Below are 26,693 nucleotides of genomic sequence, written 5' to 3'. Positions count from 1 at the left end.
ATTGGTAGTCTTTTCTTGTCCATGGTTATCATTTGACCAAGATAAGCTAAAGAAATCTGAAACATTGGCGAGAATGAAAAATGAAAGTTGTAGTCCAAGTCAAGGTGAGTGTATTGGTAGTCTTTTCTTGTCAATTGGTTATTTCATTACTTGGTACTTGGTTCTGATACTCGGTACCTGGTGTAATGATAGTTGCGGCACTGGGCTCAAAACCCGTGTTTTTGATACTCACATTAAACAGTATTTGTCTGACACATCCCTGACATTCCAATCCTGATCCCGACGCCCGACCCCGGCCTGAAAGTTTCGGACCCAACATTTTTGCATCGGACTCATCCTTCCTATGTCCTGTCTAGTCGCATCTATCCCCACTAGTGCATATTTACTCGTTTTCGCATTATTGAATATTACAGACAGCGTTATTACATGTAAGCATAGACCATTGCACTTTTGACATTTTTCACGATTTTCAGTATCTTGCCCTTGCATCCATGATCCAACCTTTTAATATATAATGAGCATAGCTTATATTATTGCCTCTTATGACCAAGATCAGCTCACAATAGGCTGGAGTTTGTGAGCTAGTGTGCATACTTGCCATTTCTCCTGATAAGGGGCCCATACCTTCAAAACATTGAATCTTCATGATCAGAAACCTGGAGTACATTGAAAATATATTAAGTATCATAGACATAAATTTACAGACAAATCCACCAAGAATTGAGTACTGAGGAAGTGAAATAGATAAGAAATGGAGTGTGGGAAACTTCAAAGACCCAAAGCATCGAAAATGGTCAGTGAAGCAATAATAGGACTTTAATGCTGAGTCAACTCATGTTTTCACTATATCCCTTCCACCCACCCCCTACCCTCAAGGCAGTAGGCAGTATGGGTTCCTTAGGTAGTTTACAATCTATCCTACATATTTTTAATGAAATCTTTGGCCTGAATCATCTATAAATGCGACTTTGTAAAAATATGTCTATTGTCACATTTCACACATATGCCTGTCATTACATCAATCCTTCATGGATCTTTCTAAACTATTAGGGCTATTATAATGGACATATATGGGTGTTATTCCAGGTCTCTGATCCCATCACAGGCTTGTCATGTTGGATATCTCAACATAATGTGCAAGTCTTGCTATTAATATTCATTCTTTTATCTGTATGCTCACTTACTGCACACATGTACAAATGCACGCCTCGTCTTTACATCATTGCTAACATGCCAGACAAATATATAATCCTCATACCTGCATCATCCTACCTCAGTCTATTTGTTCTCAGACTGAGGTATGACTATACATTCATTATCATACTCGACACTGACTAACATTTAACGTAGTCTTCAAATAATCTCCAATTGACAAGAATGACATGAGTATGAAAATCAGTGGTTCTGAGCCCAGCACCGCAACCATCACTACACTGAGTACCAATACTTGGTAGGACCACCAATACACTCACATAGACTCGGACTACAACCTTCATTAAGAAAGTTAAGCATAATAATAATTTTCATTTTTTCATTATCATTTTCCTATATTGACTAGCGAGTCCTGAGTCCCGACCCTTGGTAGTCAATACAATTCCCAAGTTATTTGAACCCTACATCAATGGATAATACATACAAGTACAGAATTCATGTCCAGTTGTAGTCACGTGTACCGGGTGTTGAGTTTCAGGTTTCGGTACTCGACACTCGGTGATTTGTGGAGTGAGGGAAATATGGATATGTTGTATACATATCTTTGGGTTTCAGGCTTTTGGTTTCAGGCTTTGGATGTTGGGCCTCGGCACTCAGCACTCAGCACTTGGTGATTTGTGTACCAGGTCTCAAGTTTCGGGTTTCGGCACTCGACACTCGGTGATTTGTGCAGTGAGGGAAATATGGATATGTTATATACATATTTTCAGGTGTCATGCTTCGGGTGTTGGGCTTCGGATGTCGGGGCTCAGGGCCTTGGCACTCGGCACTTGGCACTTGGTGATGGGTGTACCGGGTGTTGAGTTTCAGGTTTCAGTACTTGACACTTGGTGATTGGTGCAGTGAGGGAAATATGGATATGTTGTATACATATTTTCGGGTTTCAGGCTTCGGGTTTCAGGCTTTGGACATCGGGCTTCGGGCCTCGGCACTTGGCACTTGGCACTTGGCACTTGGTGATTTGTGTACCGGGTGTCGAGTTTTGGGTTTCGGTACTTGACACTCGGTGATTTGTGCAATGAGTGAAATATTGATATGTTGTATACATATTTTCGGGTTTCAGGCTTTGGGTTTCAGGCTTCGGACATCGGGGTTCGGGCCTTGGCACTTGGCACTTGGCACTTGGTGATTTTTGTACCGTGCTTTGAGTTTTGGGTTTTGGCACTCAACACTCGGTGATTTGTGCAGTGAGGGAAATATGGATATGTTATATACATATTTTCGGGTGTCATGCTTCGGGTTTTGGGCTTCGGACATTGGGCCTCGGCACTCGGCACTCGGCACTTGGTGATTTGTGTACCGGGTGTTGAGTTTCGGGTTTCAGTACTTGACACTCGAGGACATCTCGATCCTGGGATATCCGACCGTCTGACCTCATCCGACCGTCCACCCGCATCCGCGCCAGCATAATAATTATCATTCCCACACATACATAATATACTACATTCAATAAAATATAATCCTATATACTAAGCTTGCTGTTTCCCACACGTCCTCGCTGTCAGCCACCTTGCGGCACAACGTCAGGGATATTACTACATTAGGCCAAGCCGCTACTTATCAGCGCCGCTACATACTTACCTCCCTGCACCGCACTCAATGACTACCATTCTAATACCATCAGCCCTTGAGATGCTGCAATTGCTGCATGATCAGCTCCCTACTGGCTCACCTCCAACATTCAGCACAATATTCCGCTTCATTACACTTGCATCGGGACTCAAGGACGACATCTTACTCGTGCAACCTGCCTCTCACCACCCTGATAGTGCTCCTCTAGCTCTCTCTCCTGCGATCCAACTCTTCCTGGCCGGTAGCTGTGATATTTTAGAGAGTAATGTGGATACATATTGGAACATTCTTAGGAATGTTGTATGGCATGGTGATGGGGGTGCATCAAGCATAGACATGTCGCTCTTTACGCATCATGGATGGCGGCATGGTATAGGTGAGTGGTATTACTTTTTATGAAGACTACTGACATGGACAACCTATGGGTGACAGCACCACAGTGTTCTTTATCCACCTCATCACACATGTCAGACACTTGACTGTCCCGCTCATGTGCAAGGCTCTGTCCTCAAGAAAGCACAACAACAACAAGTTGTTCTCTACACACTAGATGATGGGCCTATTGCGATGTATTCTGTTCATCTCTATTGCATTGGTATGTATCTAACAAGTTTTCTTTTTCTTATCATCATGACACATTTTGCAGAGTGCAATACAAACTACCACCATGACTTTAGTGTACAAGGCAGGTATTCAAATTTTCTACCCTGGGATCCCAGACATCTTGCAAGTTGGTGGGCACCAATTTGTAGAGACGAAGGTTGTTCATCTGTGGTGCACAATGATGCTCATTTCATGGTAAGTGCTATGTCAGGCTGACAACTTGACATACTTCTGATTGCTGCCTCATCTAGGACGTCCATGTCAAATTGTGCACAACTGTATAACTCGGTGCTGATGCATAAGGCCACAACACCTCCTGGCTTTCCATGGAACTTTGAGCTTGCTGGGAATCATGTCTGGCATGGATTCATACAACTTGCCCTGATTGAAGATGCCATAGAGTGCCATGTAGTCTTATCGGTACCCCAAGATGGGGACCAGAAGGCCCGCTTTATGAATGCCATTATTGAATGCAACAATCACATCCGAACTTACTGGCCAAGAAGAGCTTCGACACTACTGCAACAAATGCACCCGCTTCTTTAGGAATGATGCAGGAATCATTACGAGCAAGTTTTCCGTTGTTGTTACTGATGGGGTCACCATTGGCCACCCGTGCTGCGCCATCCATAACTGTCATGTGCCTCTTGACAACAACCGACATCACTATTGCCCAATGCATACACCCACTCATGGCCACAAATGTGCTATTGTCGGCTGCAGCAATGATGCCCTTGTCAAGAGCAAGGTTTGCCACCTTGTGGAGCACAAAGCGGTTGAGAGTACGCACCAACTTCGAGGGCAAAGCCGTTTCCAACTTCAGCAGCATCTTCAGCGATCCCAACTTGCAAATCCCACAGATTCTATTGCACAGGATGTGTCATTGGATGAACTCATTGATGATGCCCCTCTTGAGGAGGATTTAACACTTGCTGTAGATGCTGATGGGAATGTACAAGCTTCTGTAGCGCAGGACAGTCCTGCTGTCAGTAGCCATAAGCTCCGCGCACAATTTGGGCGCCGGCGCACGCATAATGAACAGCTGATCATTGCCCCATGTGGGATGATACTTGCAAGGGAGACATTTTATGGAGCGGAAGGTGTTGGAAGTGTTGTGGTATGTAAGCATTGTCAGTGCTACAAATGGCCTGCTAATATGAATGGTCCAGGAAATGATTAAACATGTATTCCGTTCTGATGACATCAAGCCAAAGCACATATTCTACGACAATAACTGCATGCTCTCTAAGATTGTCAAGGATGACGTGTACTTCAAAGACATTGGCCTTTCCATCGATGTTTTCCACTTCAACTGCAAACATGCGATTACTGACCGGTGGTGCCAAGAAAACTGCAATCCTGCATCATTTGAACATCTCCTTGGAGAAGATGGCGCCGGGTGGTACTTCAATTCGTCAGTTGCAGAACAGACAAATGTCTGGTATGGGGGATATCATGCCATCTGTCGTGAGATGATAGTTCACAGGTATAGATTTTTTCTTGACGAGATGGTCTTACAAAAGAATAGGTTGATGAGGGCAAAGCTGGAAAAGGAGGGCAGATGTCCTGCTAACTGGCCATTAAGTGGGTAGATAGTTGTTTTCCTGGTATCACGTCATCTACAGGTACATCTCTTTCACACCTAGATTTTTCGCAGTTTCCTTTGTCGGCCACGTGGCATTTTTTACTCGATTAACATAAGCATTGAAGGAGAATTTGCCACATTCTTTAGGTCACGTGAATTCAAGATAATTTTATGTGCAATCATTCAGGTCGTCTGCACCTATGGCAACCGTCCTATGTAATCCATCTCCAATGTGTGAGTCCTGCAATGTTCGATGGCAGCAAAGCCCTTTTTGGTTTCATCAGTGAGCTTCAAGGGAGCCGTGGCATTGTTAGCAACAATAGCCTCTGCTACTTGTGGGAGAGCAGCGGACAAAAAAGATGGCATTGGTGAGCGCACCAGAGACCCTGCAAATGGATAGTAACTTGGGGATTACCTGCGTCTTGTGCCAACCAGAGACCCGCAAAGCACCGAAATAGCAGTGAGGACTTCCAGCACATCGCTGATGACCGCTTCGACTATGACCACTGTTTTCTCGAAGTTGAAACAGGTGTCAACTAAGACTGCTCCAACAATACTTTTCAGCACGTTACTCAGTGCTTTTGGCAGATCATATTTCCATCCCTTGCTGATAGTATCCTCAGGGGAGTGAGACGTAAGCCAAGAAACGTGTGTCATGAACGCAGTGCTTAGTTCAGCATTGTTGATAAGCAGATGTTTGTGAATCCTGAGCCGTCTCACAGCAACAAAGGCTAAGGTTGGCCCGCATACAGCTCGCAAGCAAGCAGCTGATAGCTGACCTGAGGTGGCTTCAGGAAACTTGTTGAACAAACACTTCATGACGACGAGGTCAATGACAGCTTAGCAGATCATCAGTTACTGGCTCAGAAGCGAGGCATCGAGTTTGCTCACCATCGCCCAGGAATCCCTTATACAATCTCACAAACATAGTGTTTTGTCATGAACCAGGGTAAAGAGCTGACCTCGCAGGCCGTTAGGACATGGCTGACCTTGTGAACTATTGGTTCAGAGCCACTTAAATCCACAGACTGCTCGAAGACAAAGCAGTCGTTGTACTGAAAGTAGTTTCGTTAGAAATTGTCAGGAAGCAGAACAGGAAAGCCAATGACACGATATTTCCGGGTAGCACAGATAACCTGCTGCTCACAAAGCTTTCCAGGAGGTATCATATACTTTGAGATGTCATCGAAATTGAACAGAACGCAACTGGAGGAAGAAGAGCGCTGATGAGGCGACGGTACGTTGAGAGGGCTCGCACGTCGACCACCATGAGAATTGACAGAAGGACTTGACCTTCGCGACAGCATTACGACCGATTCCAAGGTTGCAGCTATTGACGGCAAAGGGGAAGAGGTGACTGTTGAACGATACCATGTCAGTAGATAGCTAGGAATAGGCTCTAGAGTAGTGACATACCTAACACCAATAGTGCTAATATAACTCTCGTGTCACGAGTACCTTTAACGAACCATTATTCTTTCTTGAATCTTCCTAAGCATCAATACATAGCACCTAAGTCAAACCCTAACCCTACTCTAAAAGCATCTACCATTCCCGAAATACCTTTAGCGCCTATGACACGTGTCTTCGATGGGACTGATGAAGAAGACGAGTTCTTTGATTGTGATTAGATTAGATTAGATAAGATATGATCACGTGATGCTTCTTTAATATTCTACGATGTTCTATGGTACGATTCCCTTTTCTATTTTATGATTGGCTAGTAGTTGTAACTCAGTTTCAATCTCCGTTTCAATAGTTGTATATAGGTAGCATGTCTTGGTCGATAGTTCCTTAGTTCAAACCTCTTGTATCTACACTGTAGCAATCCAAGACGTACTTGCTCATCATCCTCTCTGTCCGATAACCTTTGTTTGAGTCCTAGTCTCTGCCCAGCGTTAATTCGTTATTGGGTTGTGACATCTCGGTGTACGTGTCTTCTGCAAGACGGAGGAGACAGGACTGTTGAATGATATGAAGTCAGTAGATATCAATGGTTCCATGAGGGAGTACGGCAAAGATATGATAGGTTTGGGTTATGAAAGAAGGGGGACAATTACTTATGGCTGGATGGTGGCATAGGTGCTTGTGACACTGGCACAGGTGTTCCAGCTGTAAAGGTTGCCAAGAAGTATCAAGTTACGCCTGCATTCCACGACAAAGACGGTGAAGAGAAACGGATGGACGTGGATGACGAAGGCACTCAACAAACATCTCCAGCTCTCAGATGCAGATATCCCTATGGAGCTGCCGGTGTCATTCAAACTAGAAAGTCTTCGAGTGTGGATACTAGAAGAGCGGAGAGGAGAGGCAGGGAAGGAGCATATGTGCATGAGAGCCAGCAATCTCCACAGTTAGGTGGCCTGCTGAGGTAAATAATGACATTGCGATGGCTATTGTGCAACATGTACGAGATATAATATAACAAGCGTATAAAATAACAAATGCCCAAGTATTGAGGAATAGTATGTAGAGAGGGAACCACAGATCACAACACACGAATAAGCCAACACTTTTTTGCTGCTTTCTGTGCAGCACCTTTAGCAGGGTAGGCTGCCATGAACGCAGACCATAAGCCAGCAGGAGTGCACCCCGCCTCAATGAATGCTGCCCTTGCTGTAGGACCTGCCTGCTGCCAGCGGATACGATGGTCACTGACAGTCTGGGGATGATAGGGAACACCTCCAAAGACACTAGCAAAAGCCTCTTTGACACTGCAACCAGACTTCCTTGCATTATCCATGGTAATAAAACCTGCATTTGTTACGACTTGGATGGTATCTGTTGGCAATGCTCAAACAGAGCGTGTGTCGTCAACGGTCGAGGACGTCCTTGGGCTAGCCCAAGGTTAGGGGTCTTACTTGGCAAGGCTTCGGCAAGTAAGATTTGATGCCTATGTCCAAATCGGGTAGCTTACGTCAAGCGGGTGCTAGATGATGAGCTGTATCTGCCAAGGCTTACGACACCCGAAGGTTAATCGTAAGATCATTCGTTAATTAGAAGGACGGAAGTCCGACTAGTTAACAGGGGCTTTGCTCGTCGACGAAGTCGATGAGTAAAGATCGAGACTAAGGACTTATCCACGAAGAGCAGATAAGAAGATAGAATATAGACTGCTGGCTAGGCAGAAAGGATCACTCTGGTGAGAGTAGGAGGTCAAGAACCAAGTAGATTCAAGTTAGAGAATATAGTACATGGTAGCGAGTTTATATAGAGGACAGGAAGCGTATTAGTGGGTGATAACTCGTACTACCAAGAGAGGTAAGTGGTAAAGGGGATAACCATAAAAGGAAGGCACGTTTGAGGTGAGACACGAATGAATCCTGAACGTGCGGATAAGAAAGTGAGTCAAAGATCAAAATAAGAAGTGAAATGCGCAGGGGCACGATTGTGCAGCTGCAGAGCTAAATATAAGTAACATGTGCGACTGCGCACTGAGTCAGAGATCAAGAAAGGGAAAAGGGCAAAGGGGATGCATCGTGCATCATATCATAGGTTACCGTCCGGATGGTAAGGGCAAGGGGACTGTCCACAGGATCAGTCAGGTGGTGGAATGGAGCATGGGTATGCTTCGTCAGCGAAAGGATCCGGCCAGATGTACTGGCTCTGCTGAAGTGACAGGTAGAGGGCGAAAGGGAATGCGAGAATGACAAGGATAACAAGGGTGAGGTCGGGGTAAGGGTATGATGCGAGGGCTGATACAAGAAGGATGAGGAGAAAAATGGTAGGGGCCCAAGTGTCTAGATGTTCTTGTAACAGCATTGATGTCGACCGCATAGTACCATCTTGGCCAGGGTGGTAACACAATGGTGGTTTCAACCTCAATCGGGTGCTCGTACGATGTTCCAGGAGAGAGCATATCATTATCAGACACGACTCGGTCAGAGGAACTGTCAGAGGAAAGGCTGATAGCATCAACAGATGGCTCCCGCTTGATGTGAAGGGGCTTTGGGTGTGTTTCGTCATCTGTTGAGTCGTTAGAGGAGATGCTTAGCACATCGGATCACCTGTTCTTGATAGTGGTATGAAGGAGGGGGTAAGGCACTGGAAGTGCATGTGATGCATGCAATGGTCCAGTGATGACTGGCTCCAGATTGTCAGCTCGAGAGGAACTTGTGTGGATGTGGCGTCAACGATGAGAATGATTGGAAGAAAAATGTGGCCTCCGCTTTTGTGACACAGCTGGCTGGTCACTATCAGAGCCAGTGGTGCTCGACTTGCTGACCTGAAGATGGTGGGTAGTATTGCGGACGTGAGCTCTCTCGCCTTTGAGGTTGTTACGAATGTGTGGGATGGTTGGTGGCTGTCGATCAAGGTAATACTTGTCAAAGTCGAGCGCGACTTTGACATTGAGGTTCTTGAGGTAGACATGATTGCCTAGAAGGGTGAGGACATGACCAACAAATATTTTGTTCCAGCATTGCTGGGTCGCATTAAAGTAGTGACAGCCGTCATCAATGGAAAGTCCAAGATTGTGAAGCCACTCCGCGGTGACCCTGACATGCGGTAGCACAATTCCACTTTGAAACTCGCAGACAGTAGGTGCATCTTCATCCTAATCACACAGTAAAATTAAACTCCCGTCACTTTGGTAAAAAAAAACATACCGCCACCCAGGCAAATGCAGTAACAGTGTTCTGTGCTGTGAGAGCAAGTTCACATTCAAGCAACTGTGTTTCATGCTTCTGCAGGCGCTCTGCCTCTTGCTTGGCATATGCATCTGTAAAGATGGGTGGTAGCTGTGATGGAAGGCGGGGACTGGCATAGAAGTCTGCATTGGGTGCAGGTACTGTAGCGCGGCCTTTTCCCTTGCGTGTCGTATCCTGGCTTGGCATAGGTAGTATAGATGGACCAGCAGTAGGAGCCTCGGAGGAAGGTAAAAATGCGATGTCAGGTACAAGTAAGGCAGGGTCAATGACGGGCGGTGGAGGTGCAAGTATGGCAGGCTCAATGACAGACAATGTGGGTGTAGCTTCAGCTGGTGGATGCAGGTGTGGTACCTCACCAGCAGGTCCAGGAATATTGTGACCCTTCGCATCACAGCCTCCAGACACCTAGCAGTGCTTCCTGCACATAAGATGGCCGCACTGGGGGTGCACACGTGTCGATGTACACTCAGACTCGGCACAGACACCAGGTACTACTGGAGGAGGAGCATGCACCACTTGTGACAGAGGCCCCGATGGTGGAGGAGCGAGCGCAATGTGTGATGGAGGCCCTGATGGTGGAGGAGTGAGCGTTATTTGTGGGGGAGACCCCAATGGTGGTGACCCCAATGATGGTGATGGGTTCGGAGATGATGTAGGACTCTTAGAGCCCCAGCGAAAGTATTTGCACTTTCCTTCAGGCCCTATGAATGGACACTGGAGAAAAATAAGTGATGGTCAATAAGATTCACATGGCGGGATGCACCGAAACCATCCAGCGGCCACGGTTGCCATTCTTATCAGACTTCGTAACTCTCCACTGGAGTTCACCATGGCCATGTTCACAGAATGGTGTATAGTCTGGCTTCATGAAAGGGACATTTGGGGGTATGTCAGACATGGTGAATAGACAGCGTGAACCTAAGTACTGTGGTAGGCATAGCAAGATGATTAGAAGTTGCATTGTGCAACTGGTTGTACTGTAGCATAGTTATTGTCAGAAAACAGCGACACAAAGAAGTGGATAGGATAACTTACCTGTATAGTGGGGACAGTGTACCTGTAACGGCTCAACAAGAGATAAAGGGCGGGGGCGGGGAAAGAGTGACGTACGGTTCAAGGCAGTGTGCTTGATGTGGCAGGTGGGCTTGTTTATTTGTAGTTGTATGATGGTGGCTGGCATGCTGAGTCATATCTGGGGCGGATGCCAGACAGGGTTGGTCGGTCGGATATCCCAGGATCGAAATATTCTGTGACACTCAGTGATTTGTGCAATGAGTGAAATATTGATATGTTGTATACATATTTTCGGATTTCAGGCTTCGGGTTTCGGGCTTCGGACATCGGGGCGTGGGCCTCAGCACTCGGCACTTGGTGATTTGTGTACCAGGTGTCAAGTTTCAGGTTTCGGTACTTGACACCCGGTGATTTGTGCAGTGAGGGAAATATGGATATGTTGTACACATATTTTTGGGCTTCAGGCCTCGGCACTCGCCATTCGATGATTTGTTTAATGTAGATGAAAAATGGGCATGTTGCATACTGGGTTTCAAGTTTTGGGTTTTGGCACTCAACACTCGGTGATTTGTGCAATGACTGAAAAATGGATATGTTATATACATGTTTTCAAGTTTCGGACTTTGGGGTTCGGCCATCAGCACTCAGTACTTGGTGATTTGTGTACTGGGTCTTGAGCTTCGGGTTTTGTCACTTGACACTCGGTGATTTGTGCAATGAATGAAAAATGGACATTTTGCATACATGTTTTTGGGTTCCAGGCTTTGTATTTTGGGTCTCAGGCTTCGGGTCTATCAGGACTCAGCACTCGGTGATTTGATAACTGGACTTTTAAGCTTCAGGCTTTGGGTGTTCAGGTGTTCATGTGTTTGGTGTAAGGAAATAGAAATTTCACACATTTTCACCAGTTTCCAGTTTCCAATCTCGAGCTTGGGGTGTTCGGGTGTCCGGAATGGATGTTGCACAATGGGATTCGGTTTTTGGGCATCTGGGACTCGGTAATCTGTGAATGTCAGACAGATATCTCACTACCTCAGCCCACCCATCTATATAACATCCCCCTCCATCAGCCCACCTGTCTATATAATAAATATTCCACCACTCCCTCAGCCCATCTGTCTACAAAACAATTCCAGTATGTCAGCCCACCCGTCTATACAATAAACCCTTACATCAGCCCACCCATCTATACAATAAACCATTACATCGGCCCACCCGACATCTTCGAGGATATATATAATATCAACATAGATGGCCTCACCCATCTCCATCAGAAATAATATCCCTCCCGGCCCATCCGTCAACATCGGGAATATACATAACATCAGCCCATGGTCTGCTGGCCTGTCTTATACAGGATATTATGTAGGTCGGGTGACCCGTATAATACAGGAATTTGTCACTGAAGGGGCTCGACTATAGTTTAGAGGAATAGAGGTTTAGATTTGTAGGACTCAAAAATATGTGGCACTCTGGGAGTGTTCACACGGGAAGTTAGAATACACTTAGGTTTCAGATGGTATGAGTGCCCGAACTAAGTCTATTCAGTGGGTGAAAGATCAAATGTCCTAACAGTAGGTAGGTAGCTACTTAAATACTGTCAGAGACGGAATTCTATCGAATGGGGAAGAAGGAATGAACTAAGTAGGACGAAAAGACAATGGTGAATATTGGTTGCCATCATCACTTGGAGTGACTGATAGCTTTTAGCGAGCATTACATTAATGGACTGCACACGGACACCAGCTTATACGTGGGTCGGCTTTATGTAATACAAGGACTTGCCTTCAGTCGGCTGGAGGCCCTTGTCCTGTGTTCATGTAGTTGCAAAGGTGTAGATGCCATTTCAATGTATTTACAGTAGCAGGTACAATATGTGCACAGTTTTGATCTTTGTTTGCCTCTGAAATAAGCACAATGTGTCTCTTCGCATCCTTACTTTCTAGTGGTGGCCAGGTCCAGTTCTGAACTGCGGTTCGAACCTGACCAAAGTCCGGTTCAAGGTTCAGGCAATAGAGAGAACCAAACCATTGGTCCGGTCCATGGTTTGAGGACTTGCAGAATTGCAGAACAGGTTCGAACCTGTTTGAACTGGTGGCAAGTTAGTATATTGTTTGAGTCATATGAGCGACTGAAAACAGACGAACGCGACACCCTGTAAAGTTGATGGGATATCAACTGTCATTTGAGAGCTCAGTGACGCAAAAGTGGCCCCGAGGCCAGCAATGAACATGACATAGAGTTGCCCAGGTGTCGTTGTGGGGAATCCTTTTACAGGCAGTAGCATGTTAGAGGAAGGGCATAACACGATGACACCCGATGCGAGTGTCCACATGTGATTGAGGTCAAGCGGGGTCTAGACAAATGTGTGTGCCATGAGTAGGCATCCATTCGGAGAGCTGGGAAGTGGTTGGCGTGTTTATTGTCAGGCAAATAATCCCACAAAAAGAGCGACATGAGTGACGCCAACTGCAGCTTGGTCATAATGGGCATGTCAAGTCCATCAGAAGGAGACTTGTCCCTTGCACAGGGCAAGCAAATTGGACTGCAAAGCATGCTCAAATTTGGTGCTGCAGTTATCAACTTCATCAGATCATCTCTATAAAGTAGGGCTGTTCACTGTACTGTATATGGTGTGCCGCCATATGAAGCTAAAACATAACTGTCTATTACAGATGAAAAAAAATATGCTGACAGTATGGTACGGTGTGCTTTATGGCCGTATACAGTACATACGGTACATTAAACGAGGTCTTGGACTGCAGCACGAGCCAAATGAAGCTTTGCCTTCACGAACATTAGCGTCCTGATTGTCTCGGGCTTGAGGCTTGCACGCCGCATAGAGACTGTGTCCCGACCCCCAGAAAAAATATGTTCAATGGCAACAGCAGACCCTGCAAATAGTGCGAAGATAATAATTAAATACTACAAACATTTTAGATAGGCTATACACTTACCAGGGATTGCAAGAACATCACGTGCGAGATGAGAAAGGTTGGGAAATTGTGCATGACGACCTGCCCACCACTGAATGGGGTCACAAGTATCGAAATCCTCCTGCAGGAGCTTCAAGTAGTGCTTGAATTCATCTATTGTCACATTTGATCACTTCTTGTACCTTGCTGTGAAGTTGACCTTCGTCGGAGACTGGCACCCAGTGTTCTCTGGGCCGGCTTCAGTGGGAGAAGCAAGCAATGGGAGGAAAGGAACAGTGCCAGGAGATATCTTGACCGGTATCATGGTTCCTCCTGGATTGGGGCAAAGTAATCAAAGAATATATGATCTGGACATGACATAGAACATGTTAGAGTGGTGTTGATTAGAGATTATAGTAGAAAACATACCACTGGCAGTACTTTGAGGATCTCCATAGTGTGAAGATCAGGTCTGGAATGACTTGTTGCGAAATAAGACATGCGGCTACTGCATGTATAAGTTACACCGTAATACAGCTGTATACGACCATACAAATACAGCAAAATATGGGGCCTTTATACCCGTACCCCGTCCCGTCAACTCAAGGTTGAAACAACCAACGGTACGGGTACGGCAACCGTATTATGACCCCGTAAAGTCTTGTTGTACGGCGTACGGTGAACAGCCCTACTATAAAGTAATCAGCAAACAGACCTCCTTCAACTGGAGCTCTTTCCTAGCAGCAATATAGACCTTTGCACCATTCTGTACGAGTGCTGAGGCAATAGCCTTGCCAATGTGCCTGTCATGGTGACAATGTGACGAGGGGAGAGAAACGGTGTTTGTTTGGTCCGGTTCTCGGTTCGAACCCTCACTGAACCAGAACCAGACCGTTATTGGACCGAACCGACGGTCCGGTCCATGGTTCTGCTTACTGAGAGAACCGAACCATAGGTTCGGTTCTCGGTTCTCTTAATTTCCCAGAGAACTGGACCGAACCGGACCTGTCCATCACTATTACTTTCGATAACGCTGTATACAGTTGACTGTGAGCAAAAGGATCTGTTCGCAAATCGAGCACGGTTCGTGCTAGCGTCAGTCCTTGACAATCATTAACGTGGTTGCATATGCGAGTCACAGATGGAACTGTCTTCGATTTACTGTCCACCGTGCATGAATAACTCAGATGAAAAGCAAAGTTGACGCAGGTCGGAATGCATTGGATCTCGAATGTATTGAATAGTTGGATTTCGACGAATCTGCGATGCAGTGCAATCACGCGTTTGACACTAATCCCTTCTCTACCGAGAGATTTCGTTGAATGGCGCAAATGCAGTTTACTCAACGAACCGAACGCGCTGAAAAGGAGACACGCATGACGCAGAAAACGGATAGAGCCGAGTGAATTCAACGACACAGCATGACGTAGTGGACAACATGCCGGCGGTTATGCGTGCTTAGATTAGACAAGTCACTTGACGTCTATCAATGACATGCAGCGCTTGTATATAGGGTTTTTTTGAATGTTGTATGTCTTCTACGCTTTTCCAAAATCCTCACTGTAAATAAGCAAGGCTTGTAGTGATCAGTCTTCTTCCTTATACGTGCTACATTCTATCATGTCGACAGTCGTTCCCGACTCTCCCCCATTATCATGATGCGGTAGAAGTGTACATCGCGGGAAGGTCAATAAACGTGGTACGCGTGGATGTATGTCAAGACCGTGCGTAGGAGTTGTGCGTCGTTCGCCTTTCAACGTTTCAACAGTCAAGTTAGCTTTCTGATGAAATAATCTCGTGGATTCGACGACTGCTGTCAGGGATGCAGTCAATACCGATATCAGCGCAATCCAGTATGCGATGTAATTATCCTATGCGCTTCTGAATTCGGGTACGCTCCTCCTCCTCTATCACCCAAAAGTTAAAACAAGTGCTGACCACACCTCATCAACAACGCAGCGCCCGTCTCCAACTCCTCGCACGCGCCCCAGGCATACCCACCAACCTCTCCCTCTTCTCCTTTTCAAGAGCAAATCTCGAACGTTGTATCGCTTCCTCAGGGCCTTACTCCGACGCGCTTTCAAGTGTTGAAAGAGTATAAGCCCCGGAAGTATTATATCATGCCTTCTTCATACCATGCTGGGGTGCATGCTCATTTTCGGATAATTGTTTATAGCACTATTTCGGGGATGCGTTCATGACTCATCGGGGGGTGGGTTTGGCGCGGCGGATGGGGAAAGGAATTCAGAGGGAGAAAGGAGAAATTCGTTGACGCGTTTGAGAGTGGTGCGCGAAGGATTGGCTTGTGGATAACTTGTTATTATCCAGTGCAAGCGGGTTTTGATGTCGTCTTTGGCTTTATTTATTTTTAAATGCACGTCCGTCGTCAATCAACAATTTCTTAGGGAAATAATTGGCAGGACATACAAAGGACACCCTCCCGTTCGTACTCATACTCACCACAAAATTCCCCTGAATCGTTGAAGAACTTGGTCAGAGCTGCTAGGGCGACGCCGATACTCGTGTCCGTGCCTGTTTCACAGGCTATGCAGATGCGGCGCGTATTCTGAAGGTGGAGAAATATAAAGGGCATGGCTTGTGGGAGGACGGTATGTAGAAAGTGATGCTGGCCTTTTTTGCCTTGAGGCGTTTTGATATATAGGACGAGCGGATGGTCTTTGAAAGCGGGTGGTGCATAATCTGCGCTGGTTAGATAGACCAGCGCAGACTCGTCGCTGAGAGGGGAAGAAATGTCACGAGTGATGGATATTGAGAGTCTACCCTGAACGTATTGAATGGGTGTGGAATGAAATGACGCGTCGGAGTTTAAATCGGTGCGTGTGGAGAGCGAGGATGTGAGGGTTTGAACGAGGGTAGGTAGTTCGTTACGGTTTGCGTGAAGAAGGGGCTGTTTGTGTTTCCAGAATTGAGCGGGGGTGAGGCCCTGTCGCGCAAGTCACGTCAATGACAATGTCCGAGCTTAAGGGAGGATGCGCACCATACTCCAGAGCTCGTGATCATCCCCCGATCCCTGGATATACGCAAAACCTGTGATGCGTCTCTCCATGCCGTCCAAAACCTGCTTCGAAGCGGATATGCAGATGATAGGGTAGAATCTCCGTTCAGCATCTGTATCGGGAAATGTGGGGAATATGGTGGTGCTGGGCGTTATCCAGATCGGGCGGAGGGGATATTGCAGTTTCGGGAGTATGTAGAACGAAGCCTACAAATACATGATTTCAGAGGCCTGATAATCGGGGTTAAAAATAATAAGACTAACAGCAAGATCATCCGCCCACCCATCTAACTTTTGCTCTATCTGATCATGCTCTTGTGCGCTGACCACACCGGGTGGAGTGTAGAACTTCGTATTCCAGACATCCATATTCACGTTCATCTTCGGAGTAGTTTTAAGGACGGCCCTATTTATAACTGCGCACCAGATTGGAACGGTTTTGGAGAGTGCGTCTGGAATGCGTTTGCCTGCTCTCGTAGAATCCACTAAGAGCAGTCTGGGGCCTGCACGTTATACAGTTTGATATCGTCGATGTGAGTGGCGCACGAACCCTGCATGCGCACAAATTAGAGGCAATATGTGTAGATTTGGCCTTCGAAGATTGAAGCTCCAGTTTCCGGTATGTCCATCGGTAGACTTGAAATATGCACGTTCGTTTGATGCCTGCAAGGGTATTCGTACACGAGCTGCAACATAGATCGAGTAGACTTACAATATCAGGGTCTGTGTACCAGGCTCCGCATCGCATGTTGGCTGGTGGACGGGCGAGTTGATGACCGTGATCAGTGATGACGTTGACACTCACGGATGAGGGGAAGTCTGGGGTAAGACTGATAGACTTGGTCTACGAAAGCGGCGTCCTCCGCAATGGAGTGGATTCGGTTGTAGAGATCTTGCGATTCCTTTCGCAGCTCGCTGAAGGCTAGCGATGCGCCGTCCTTGTGGCCCATGACCTGGGCGTTGGAACTAAGCGTAAATATTTTGGGTGATAAATCGCTTTCCATCCAGCCGAGCAGCTGCTGATCACGTAACGTTGCTTGATTACGTTAAACTTGTGTCAAGTTGGAAACCCCAACGTGATTACGTTAACTACTTGTAACAACTTGAACTTCACCAAACTTCACATTAATCCGATTCCCTGGACAGGGACTATGACACACCTGCTCACGCGGGCGCCATGAGTAGGTCTCTTGGTTACAAGTCCTTTCTAGGAGCCGTGTACTACTTAGGCCAATCGAAGCTGTTTCATCAGTCGTAGATTGATGTCGTGGTAAATTCACGTCCTTCATCAGATGCTAGAACTCGGCCAGTAGCTGATATGTGGTGGGAATAAAGAGGGATAAGGCTGGCAGGTGAGATACTTTTTACAAATCGTAACCATCCCCTTATTCTGTGTTAATCGTGTTGTTGTACATGACATAAACCCATGCGCGTTACTTTGAAATCCCAGGAATATCAATGAGCCATCAACCGACACAACCGCTCATGTTGGCAACAAAATTATCGCGAGAGCTTTTGACAGACGAAGACAGGACGAAGACGGAGCGTGTAAACCTCAGAATGCGCAAATAATGTGTGGATTAGCTGACCTTTTTGTCGTTTTCATGGTTGACTGGGGTCCTGCAACACTTGTCGCCTTAACATCTCGGATTCACCATGAGACAGCGCCTCCAGGATTGCCCGCTTGTCAGCCGCAGCTGTCAGGACACATCACCTAAGGCTCACGGTCAGCTGGGCGTTATCCTTACATGTCCTGATCGCCCAACGTTCGCCCCCCCAAAAAAAACTCTGCTAATCGATCATCCGAGTCTGTTCCTTCTCGGTAACGCAGCGAGGACCGAAATGGAGTGAAAGTCCCCACCATAATCTCCATGATAGGCTAAGACTGACACGGATGCACATCTAGTGTTCTCATTTCTACTGTCTCCCACACAATCCATCTCCGATCTTACCTGAATTCATAGAAGCGTATTATAGCACGTCAACGCCGTAAGGTCATTCAGCGCTCAATCTTCCTCGTCTACTGCACAGGGTGTATGGTTGGGAAGCACTTGACAGGATACTTTCATGTATCTACCAAGGCGGAATTAGGTGGTCCTTCTCAGTAAGTATGCATCACTTTCGCTCCATCAAATATTGATACGCGTATATATTGTCAATATCTTGAATGCATACCTCAAATGAAGTTCCGTCCCATCAACTATTCGATATTCGAGCCGAAGATCCGCCTAAGAGTCTGAGGCTGACATGAAATCTTCTCTTTACATCCGCAAATCTAAGTTTTCAGTCTGCCTGGATCTACGAGCCACTAAAGCCCTTGATCCACCGTTGCAAACTCAAAGCGTTGTTTTGGACATACTCTAGATCAATAACTAGAGGTTTCTTATTTTTGTCGTGCACCAAGAGACATTACTAAATGTTTTGAAAGGAATTTTCTGAATCGCCCACGTAACTGGCTTGCCTTGAATGAACTTGATGAACTGGGCGGACCTGGATCATCCCACGGAGCCGCCATTGCGAAGCTGGTCGTTCCATGAATTACGATAACTGATAGGCCACACGACAACCGGTGACCGACACCATCCTACACCATCGGATCACGACCAAAGCGCCCAAAGATCTTATTGTCTTCAAACCGCGAGCCCAAAACTTTACCTCGATACCTTTGTTGCGTGATGCCCTTCCTGCGGACGTAATACGATGAGTGCCCAGTCGCTCTATCTTCTACCACTATTCAATGAAATCACCATGTTTTCGTGCGTTCCACTGAAGCATGACACAGAAAATGATATCTTGAGGCTCAGTAGGGCATTTTCCCGCCGATCTGGTCGTACACCGCATGTCATATACAGGTGCTTGTTGCCAGTGGCCATTTGCGCGCGCAAACGAACTTCCATTGACCATTACGCAAAGATTATTCTACACATCCCAGGCATAGCAAATTACGACTGCCGCACCGTAGCGTTGTTCCGTTCGTTCCGCTCCGCCGTTACCCGCGATACTTGGATTCAAATGGACCCATAAGGTCTTGCTAAAATCTGTTAGACTGGCGTCTAATTGAGGGTTGTTGCTTGGCCTTGCCGGCCGCAACTGTCGTTATCAACCCAAGTTGGAAAACTATGCGAGCCGGAATTTTGATAAGCAGCATCTATCGGAAAGCACAGTACGTTGTTCCGCGACCCTTTCGCCGTTTCTTTAACTAACATCACCAAGCCAACTCATATAGGGTCGGATGTGAGAGAGTCGTTGAACTTTCCTTGAATTTAATTCTATTGATAGGTCTTCGAACTTCCACTTCGATACTGACGTGTTGGATCGCCCCTATGCCAAGAGATACGATCAGATTGGCTTTGTGTGGCATTGCTCGTTGGAAGGTGCCCTAGCCTCCTCCAGATACCGCTTGGGCTATAAAGCAAGCAATCACAAGCACCGGCAGTCACCAACAAAATTTTATCATTAACTATAGTCTGTTCTTCCTTCTACCACGAGAGCACATGTCTGCGATATTACCCGTAAGTTTTAGCCGATCATCATGCTGGCTCTTTGTCCGACAACTAACGATAGTGTGGTATTTCATAGGACCCACACATTGATTCCACCGCAGCCGCCGACTTTCTTGACTACACCATCTGTTTGTGGGACAGTGGCTCTGGTATACCATGTGGCGCATATATCAGTGTGCCGGACCTTTCAAAACATTTGTCGATGCACGGGGTGAATGGGCCGGCAAAATCGGTCATACTTTGCGCATGGGGGGACTGCGGAAGAACCATGAAACGGGAGAGTGTTGTTCGACATGTCGAGGAAGTGCACTTGCAAGTGAAATACCCCTGCAACCAGTGTAGTGCTTCCTTCTCGCGCAAATCTACGCGCAACGCTCATGTCTTTAAATCGCACCTATACACATCCTAGTGGGAAATTCGGGCAACGTTTGGGTACAAACATTGTGCTGGACTCTTGGGAATCGTCTGCAATGACCATATCCCTGTACGTACCACCCTAGTATATATGTACATTATCGCCAATATTGGACAATGTATTCGACCAGTATATTTTCTTTCATGTACATACATTATCGTATAAATATTTGTCTTTAGTAATCTACATGGTGACGTTTTATCTTGATTTTTTTTTATGATTTTTTTATGTTTGAAATTAGATGTAGGCCCCGGGATCTTCATCCCCATTAGTAGTTTCGGGGAACGCAGCCGAAGTAATCATGACCGGCTCTCGTCACCCAACCTGCCACTCTTCTGCGGATGTTTATTCATGTTGTATCTCATTTCTGTTAGTTGCGTAAGTCCCGTGAACAACACCCTCAGTTTGATGTGACACCCCAAAACCACAAAGCAACTTCTCATATGATCATGAAGATGATGGCTAATCCCTGCTACGACTGAGGGAGCGATAATCCTTCCCGAGTCTTCCAGATAGATAGTTAGGCTCAGCCAGGCGTATACTGCCACAGATTCGACGTTGCATTCATACAGCTTGGCATATGATGGCACCACCGCTGCAAAATGCCGGCTTGATGCTTTTATGATGCATGTTTATCGTCCGCAGTCTTTATTTTTCGCATATCCGCCTTTTGGGCTTGGCAGCAGAGTAGGAAAATTCTCGTCCGGGTTCTCTTCCGCTGGATGCCGGTTGGCTGGACTGTAAACACCAGTAGACAGTCTAGTGCCGAGAGTCGAAACCCAGCAAGTCTTTGTTTTTAACTCTACGCCGGTCCCCTCGTCCCTTGGACTCCATTCCGATAAGGATATGAGAAAGAGATAAGCCCCCTAAGCTACAACCCCGGAGTGAATTAAGCTAGCGCGAGCTTGAAGATTATCATTGAAATGACTGATGTTCACCGTACAAAGTCCAGGATATAGTCTTCTATATGATGTAAGCCCAATTCAAGAAACGGGTGACTATGACTCTACACGCAATCCATCGCTGGTGGATCAAAATGTGAAACTTTGAAAGAGCGAAGTGGTTTGGTCAGACCTTTCATTGATAAAGCTCATCCACTGCAGTCGTATTGACTTTGTGATGACTCTCAAAAGCTGCCTATTTTCGCCTGTGCGAGGTATAGCATTTCTATCACGTATCTATATTGAATCCCGAGGTATTGTTTGAGACACTGGTGTATCAATCGTCGTGGGCAGGCTGAGAAACAGTTCTCTGTTCTGGGGAAGGAATCACTCCAAGAGGATCAGTCAAGTAATTGCGGAAGAAATTCCTCCAGTTGGCCTTCGAGGGCACGAAATGACCTATCTAGCGCGTCAGAAACGAGTCACAGCGCATGGTGGAATCGGCTGACCGCCATCATGTTCCTCCAATCTCTTGTTCTGCGAGAGATCAAGTAGACGCTTCGAGCGCTCCTCAATGACAATTACATCGTTTCTCCCGAGAACGTGCAGCGTTGGTGTAGAATACGATGTCCCGAAAATTTCTGCACTGAGAGACCCGGGTGCCTTAAAGCCTGAGACCGCTACGCAGAATTTGCTAAATCAAGGTTGAGCATTTGTATCCTTTTGGTAGGATACGTTACGTACAAAGGCGGGTGAGGGGCTCCTCCGTCAACGAGAAAAGGAGGGTATTTCTGAGGCTGCTCTAACTGAAGAAGGAGAAAGCCTTAAGGGTCTAGTGGTCTGATTACATCGCGAATGTACACACGAGAGCGACAAGCAGAGCAGCCATAGCTGCTCCTTGACTTTGGTTTCGCAGATGAGCCAAACGGCATCAGAGAGGACCAGCTAAAGATTACTACCTGAACCCAAACACACCCTACGACCAATTCATTTCAGCTCAGTACATGATGTACAGAAGACATGCTCACGTCATATCGATCACGCTGAAGAATATCTCTCAAACAGAGTATGGAGTCTTCTAAGCCGTGAGCGATTGTTTTCTCCGGGTTAGTTTTCCACCAAGCTCGGGGCGTAGTTGAAGGATCAGAGGATGTCGCGTTCGCCTCTGAAGCTCCGAGAGCTGTAGATGAGGCGCCGTCGAGGTCAACAGGAAGTAAGACAACGGGTCCGTCGACGAATACTATGTCCGTCTGTTAAGCTGTACATCGGCATGGTTGCATGAATCCCAAGCGTACCCATTTCAATGTCTTTTCCCATCGATTTCCTCAAGGCCCCAAGCTTTGATGAATCAGCCTGTGAGATGATAATGGGATACCAAAACATAGACACCTACGCGTTTACTGAATATACTGGCATTCTGCGAGTGTCTGAGGAAGTGAATCAGTCAACCACGCATGCTGCTCACTGTCTCAGCCAGTGGTGATTCGTGAACTCATTGAATTATAAGCTGGTACTTGCCCATGAAGCATTAGCACCTTCGTTGGAGCAGTCATCGTTGTCAGCTCGCCTCTAGTCTCCCCTAGTCAGATCTGCAAGCTGTAGTCGTTCTAAGTCATGGGTGACAGCTCGACGTTGGGCTCAAATGTTCGGTCTTCGCCGGAAATATGGGCCGGGCCGGTCAGAGCCGTTCCTATTGGCAGCACTCCCCACAAACCAAATCGGAATTCGAACTCACACACCAACTCTTCGTTTAGCCCAAACACAATGTACATCCTTAAGACACTTCATATCTGCAAATAAATTTCCTCAGATGTACTGGCTCTACTTGAATCACTCCGAGTACCGATCTTGCGACGGTGAAACTTTCATCGTCTCGATGATCCCTCTCACTTTTTCATATACGGCGAACACGATCGCCTGCCCAGGAGCCACTCGCAGAACCCTCGGCGTGATCCCTTTGTAGAACGACCGGACGCCTTCTTGTTTCCACATATCCTTTGCAATCGCTGCAATCCGCTGAAACGCCGTGGTTCCTGGTTCATACGTGGCCTTTTGTAATCCTATCGATGTCATGGATTACTTAGGTTTGGGCAATCCCTGCAAGATGAACTTACGGGTTTTAATCGTGTCTATCGGAGCGTTTGAGAAGGGTCCCATAGCACCTGATATAAGTCCAATGATCATGTGTTGGTATGAAGGTAAGTCCTTCAAATCCGGCTGGTATGTGTGTGCCAATTTCTTAAGTTCCTGATATGCAGTAAAGTTTGCGCCTACGATCACGTTATGCATAAGCCTCATATTGATGACAAAACTCGTTAGACTGACCTTGATTAGTAGCTTGTCGTAAAGCCGTGAGCGAGACTCCTCTATAAAGGGCCGAAAATCCTTCTTCACGTATAATCGTATAGACCGCATGACCCGCATTACGATATCTCGGAGCTTCCAGCGGATCAGCAAGCGAGTGTTGTTGCGCCTGCAGACGGATCTTCACCACCTCCATTGGACAGACAACCGCGACCGCCTCAGTTGTCCCAGCGGCGAGCCCAGCTAAGCCGAAACTCAGTTTCCATCACGCAATAACCTTGAGTAGATTTACCGATGAAGATATTCCCCACCCTAGTGTTTCCTGTTGATTTATCCGCTAACCATTCCTTGTAAGTCTCAAAACTGGCAAATCGAATGGCCATCTTTGGTACTATTCCGGATAGGACAGCGCCGAGGCCCTTGTATAATGCCAATGGCGTCTCGCGTTTAACAATCATAAGACCTGTCGCTAAAAATCCTCGGGGCTTTGTCTGGTGGGGGTTAGTTGACGGATGACGTACAACATTACTTGCGACATACCCCAGGGGCCATCCCGGATTTGGAGAGTTGCATCCGCACCTTTATGGTGTCGAGCGGTTGGCAGCAGATCTGAGGCGCTTGATCGTTATATGGAGTATACGACATTGAATATACACTTACCGCCTCCATCGCGCCAGCGATCCCTCCAGCAGTGATATGTGTAGCGAAGCCTACCGGCTTCTTGTCCCCATTTCTTGACATAATTTAGAGGACTTAGGCGTCTGGAGGGTTGGTTAAGGTATTAGAGGCTAGCGGATGAAAAGTCGGGCAAAATAAAATAAATGTCATCCTCACATACGGCCGATGAAATAATATCAGACTGGCAGATTTAACATGTGAATATTTGATTTTGGTCCATTTCCGGACCTTCCCGCGTTTGGACCGAGTCCAAGAGTCACCAAGTTGTTCCGTTCGTTATCCGTCCGACACTTCGCATCTGGACAATGGTGCTAATCGGGTGGCACATCAATGTCAATATCAGCTCAAGTCGACAAACAAGTTGAAACGACCAAACGACTCGGACTCGGAACTGCCGACTCAGTCACTCAGATGAGTGAAATGGCAGGTTCTTTGAAACAAATGAGAGTGTATTTTAGTTCCGCGTGTGCCAAGGTATCTAATGGAGAGCGACAAGAAATGCAGTGGAATGAAATGCGACTACTAAGGTATTTAGGTAATCATTGAAGTGTAACTTGAAGACCCAAGAATGTGTGCTATAATGAACGTTAACTGTCGTTCACGAACGCCTTACCTTCGGCCGTTCGTACTTTCTCCGTGGTAGCAGGCGTCGGGCAACGATCTTTCAGCAAAGGCATCGACTGTGACAAAGTCGACACAGGCGACGTATTTGGTGGACTAGTTCGCGGTGTCTCCTCGCCTGATGCTTTAAGTTCTTCATCAGCTGAAAGCTCGTTTGGTGCGTGAAGGGACTCGATATCGTCATCGTGAGCTGGGCAGAAAGGACCCTTAAACAACTTATGTTGGGCGTATGCGAATGCAGGTCTGTCCATGTCCCATGTCAACATGTCAGGCTTACAATACAAGATATAGGAAACTGGTGACATACGTCAATGCAATGGAGAGTGCTATCATAATCAATGTACTCGTGGGCGGAAAGTATCCATTACTTGTAGTGTCCTGCAATCTGATTAAATCGTGATTGCTTTTGAACAAATCAAGGTGAGTACAAACCACGACGTGATAACTGTTTCTGTCAATCAAATATCTGAGGCCCCGACTCATGCCAGATTGCTTATTAACAGCCAAGTCGGTCCCTAGAACGCATAAGAAAGTACCAACAGACGCCGATCCTAGAAGCTATTTGATTCGGTCAGGATGCAGGGAGACCACAAAGGACGAAGTCAACGCTCACCAGTCCAGCTCGCTGTTTCCAAATGACGAGTACTGCACTTGCGAAACCGCAAAATGCTATGAGTAGCCAATTGACGAAGAACGCAGCAGGCTCGGGTACCAATAGAAGGCTACGTAGCAATACTATCCGTATCCCGATGGCGAGACCACCCTGTATGCCTAGCTGGAGGAGCCCTACCATACGACCCACTTCTAAGAGCCCAAAGATGAAACCCAAACAAAATAGTACAAGAACTAGAGCTGTCAAGGTAATGTCGGAAATACCAACATTGTCTAATGTATTAACAAAAACAGACCATGCTGTAGACGAGTTAGACAAATTTCCACACGCATGAATTATTGGTTCGCTACCCACATGTTACAGCCACAGATAGGCCTATGGCCGCACCGGTGGTGAGACGCCAGCCACGAAATCCGGCCAACATAAGTGGAACGCCAACCGTGAATGAGAATGTAATCCACAAGATAGCCGGCAGTGAGAATCCACTACCGCTGCCATCTGTTGCGAGTCCTTGAGGAATCTCATTCCCGGTGAGTGGGCTGTAAACCACGACGGTCCCGTTTGTGTTTGTGACAACGACATTGGGATCTTGGAGATGTTGAAGTTGATGAGTAGCCATCGAGTACGAGGTCTGTGCCATAGCTCCTTGTAGCAGTGTGCTTGCGAGAGTGGCGAAAGTTAGACATGATATGAGTAAGCTGTGGCGATATCTGCAGCGCATTGAAACCATTATGGGTCTCTTGCTGACGCCAACAGCAAGAATTTAAAGAGAGCCTAATTATGATATAAGACAATTGCCTTGATGGAGAGGCCTGAGCTAGAAAACAGGCCAAGAAAATTCAAAACGAACGACGATCAAAAATGAATGGAGATCAGCGTCTTGAGACTTGAAGACGAAAACGACGGAACGAAGAAAAAGACCTTTGGATGTTCCTGCAGCCACCAATTCATTGATCCGGGCCCGAAATCAAGGTTTGAGCTGGTTACTACTTACGTCAATTCGCTACATGTAATTACTTCACGGACTTTCACAAAACTCGTATTTCTATATACTTCAACATAAAATTCTTAACATAAATATACTTTTCTCTCTAATACAACTCGCTGCGAAG

The 26,693-nt window shown here is 46.5% G+C and overlaps 6 protein-coding genes across 6 annotated transcripts; 1 reads left to right on the top strand and 5 right to left on the bottom strand.

Moving 5' to 3' along the window:
• Nucleotides 1–3,844: 3,844 nt before the first annotated feature.
• Nucleotides 3,845–4,567, top strand: EDB93DRAFT_1076218 (uncharacterized protein; the record flags this gene model as incomplete). The annotated part of the gene is made up of 1 exon (XM_041445217.1): nt 3,845–4,567. The coding sequence occupies one exon, from the start codon at nt 3,845–3,847 to the stop codon at nt 4,565–4,567; it is 723 nt and encodes a 240-aa protein (XP_041312930.1).
• A 4,534-nt stretch (nt 4,568–9,101) lies between these two features.
• EDB93DRAFT_1100201 (uncharacterized protein) lies at nt 9,102–10,519 on the bottom strand (the record flags this gene model as incomplete). The annotated part of the gene is made up of 4 exons (XM_041446975.1): nt 9,102–9,527; nt 9,580–10,016; nt 10,086–10,335; nt 10,385–10,519. The coding sequence occupies 4 exons, from the start codon at nt 10,517–10,519 to the stop codon at nt 9,102–9,104; spliced, it is 1,248 nt and encodes a 415-aa protein (XP_041312929.1).
• A 5,226-nt stretch (nt 10,520–15,745) lies between these two features.
• On the bottom strand, nt 15,746–17,516 carry EDB93DRAFT_1075585 (tRNA A64-2'-O-ribosylphosphate transferase; the record flags this gene model as incomplete). Its single annotated transcript, XM_041445175.1, has 7 exons — nt 15,746–15,906; nt 15,978–16,494; nt 16,549–16,773; nt 16,831–17,062; nt 17,117–17,229; nt 17,279–17,319; nt 17,372–17,516. 7 exons carry the CDS (start codon nt 17,514–17,516, stop codon nt 15,746–15,748), a joined length of 1,434 nt encoding a protein of 477 aa, XP_041312928.1.
• A 4,186-nt stretch (nt 17,517–21,702) lies between these two features.
• EDB93DRAFT_1237898 (serine hydrolase FSH) lies at nt 21,703–22,918 on the bottom strand (the record flags this gene model as incomplete). Its single annotated transcript, XM_041451474.1, has 9 exons — nt 21,703–21,824; nt 21,875–22,059; nt 22,110–22,171; nt 22,231–22,267; nt 22,325–22,341; nt 22,394–22,605; nt 22,661–22,703; nt 22,759–22,792; nt 22,884–22,918. The coding sequence occupies 9 exons, from the start codon at nt 22,916–22,918 to the stop codon at nt 21,703–21,705; spliced, it is 747 nt and encodes a 248-aa protein (XP_041312927.1).
• Nucleotides 22,919–23,097: 179 nt separating this feature from the next.
• EDB93DRAFT_1118749 (mitochondrial carrier domain-containing protein) lies at nt 23,098–24,503 on the bottom strand. Its single transcript, XM_041448429.1, has 6 exons — nt 24,330–24,503; nt 24,210–24,278; nt 23,962–24,160; nt 23,691–23,912; nt 23,480–23,635; nt 23,098–23,425 (listed from the first exon to the last, which is right to left on the bottom strand). Exons 1-6 carry the CDS (start codon nt 24,408–24,410, stop codon nt 23,196–23,198), a joined length of 957 nt encoding a protein of 318 aa, XP_041312926.1. The 5' UTR covers nt 24,411–24,503; the 3' UTR covers nt 23,098–23,195.
• A 178-nt stretch (nt 24,504–24,681) lies between these two features.
• On the bottom strand, nt 24,682–26,517 carry EDB93DRAFT_1118747 (uncharacterized protein). Its single transcript, XM_041448428.1, has 5 exons — nt 25,936–26,517; nt 25,582–25,880; nt 25,401–25,526; nt 25,276–25,346; nt 24,682–25,211 (listed from the first exon to the last, which is right to left on the bottom strand). Exons 1-5 carry the CDS (start codon nt 26,309–26,311, stop codon nt 24,935–24,937), a joined length of 1,149 nt encoding a protein of 382 aa, XP_041312925.1. The 5' UTR covers nt 26,312–26,517; the 3' UTR covers nt 24,682–24,934.
• Nucleotides 26,518–26,693: the final 176 nt, after the last annotated feature.

This window comes from Suillus bovinus (assembly GCF_016758785.1).
Source record: "Suillus bovinus strain UH-Sbo-P2 chromosome Unknown EDB93scaffold_3, whole genome shotgun sequence".
NCBI lineage: Eukaryota > Fungi > Basidiomycota > Agaricomycetes > Boletales > Suillaceae > Suillus > Suillus bovinus.
This window is presented reverse-complemented; position numbering and strand designations above follow the sequence as displayed.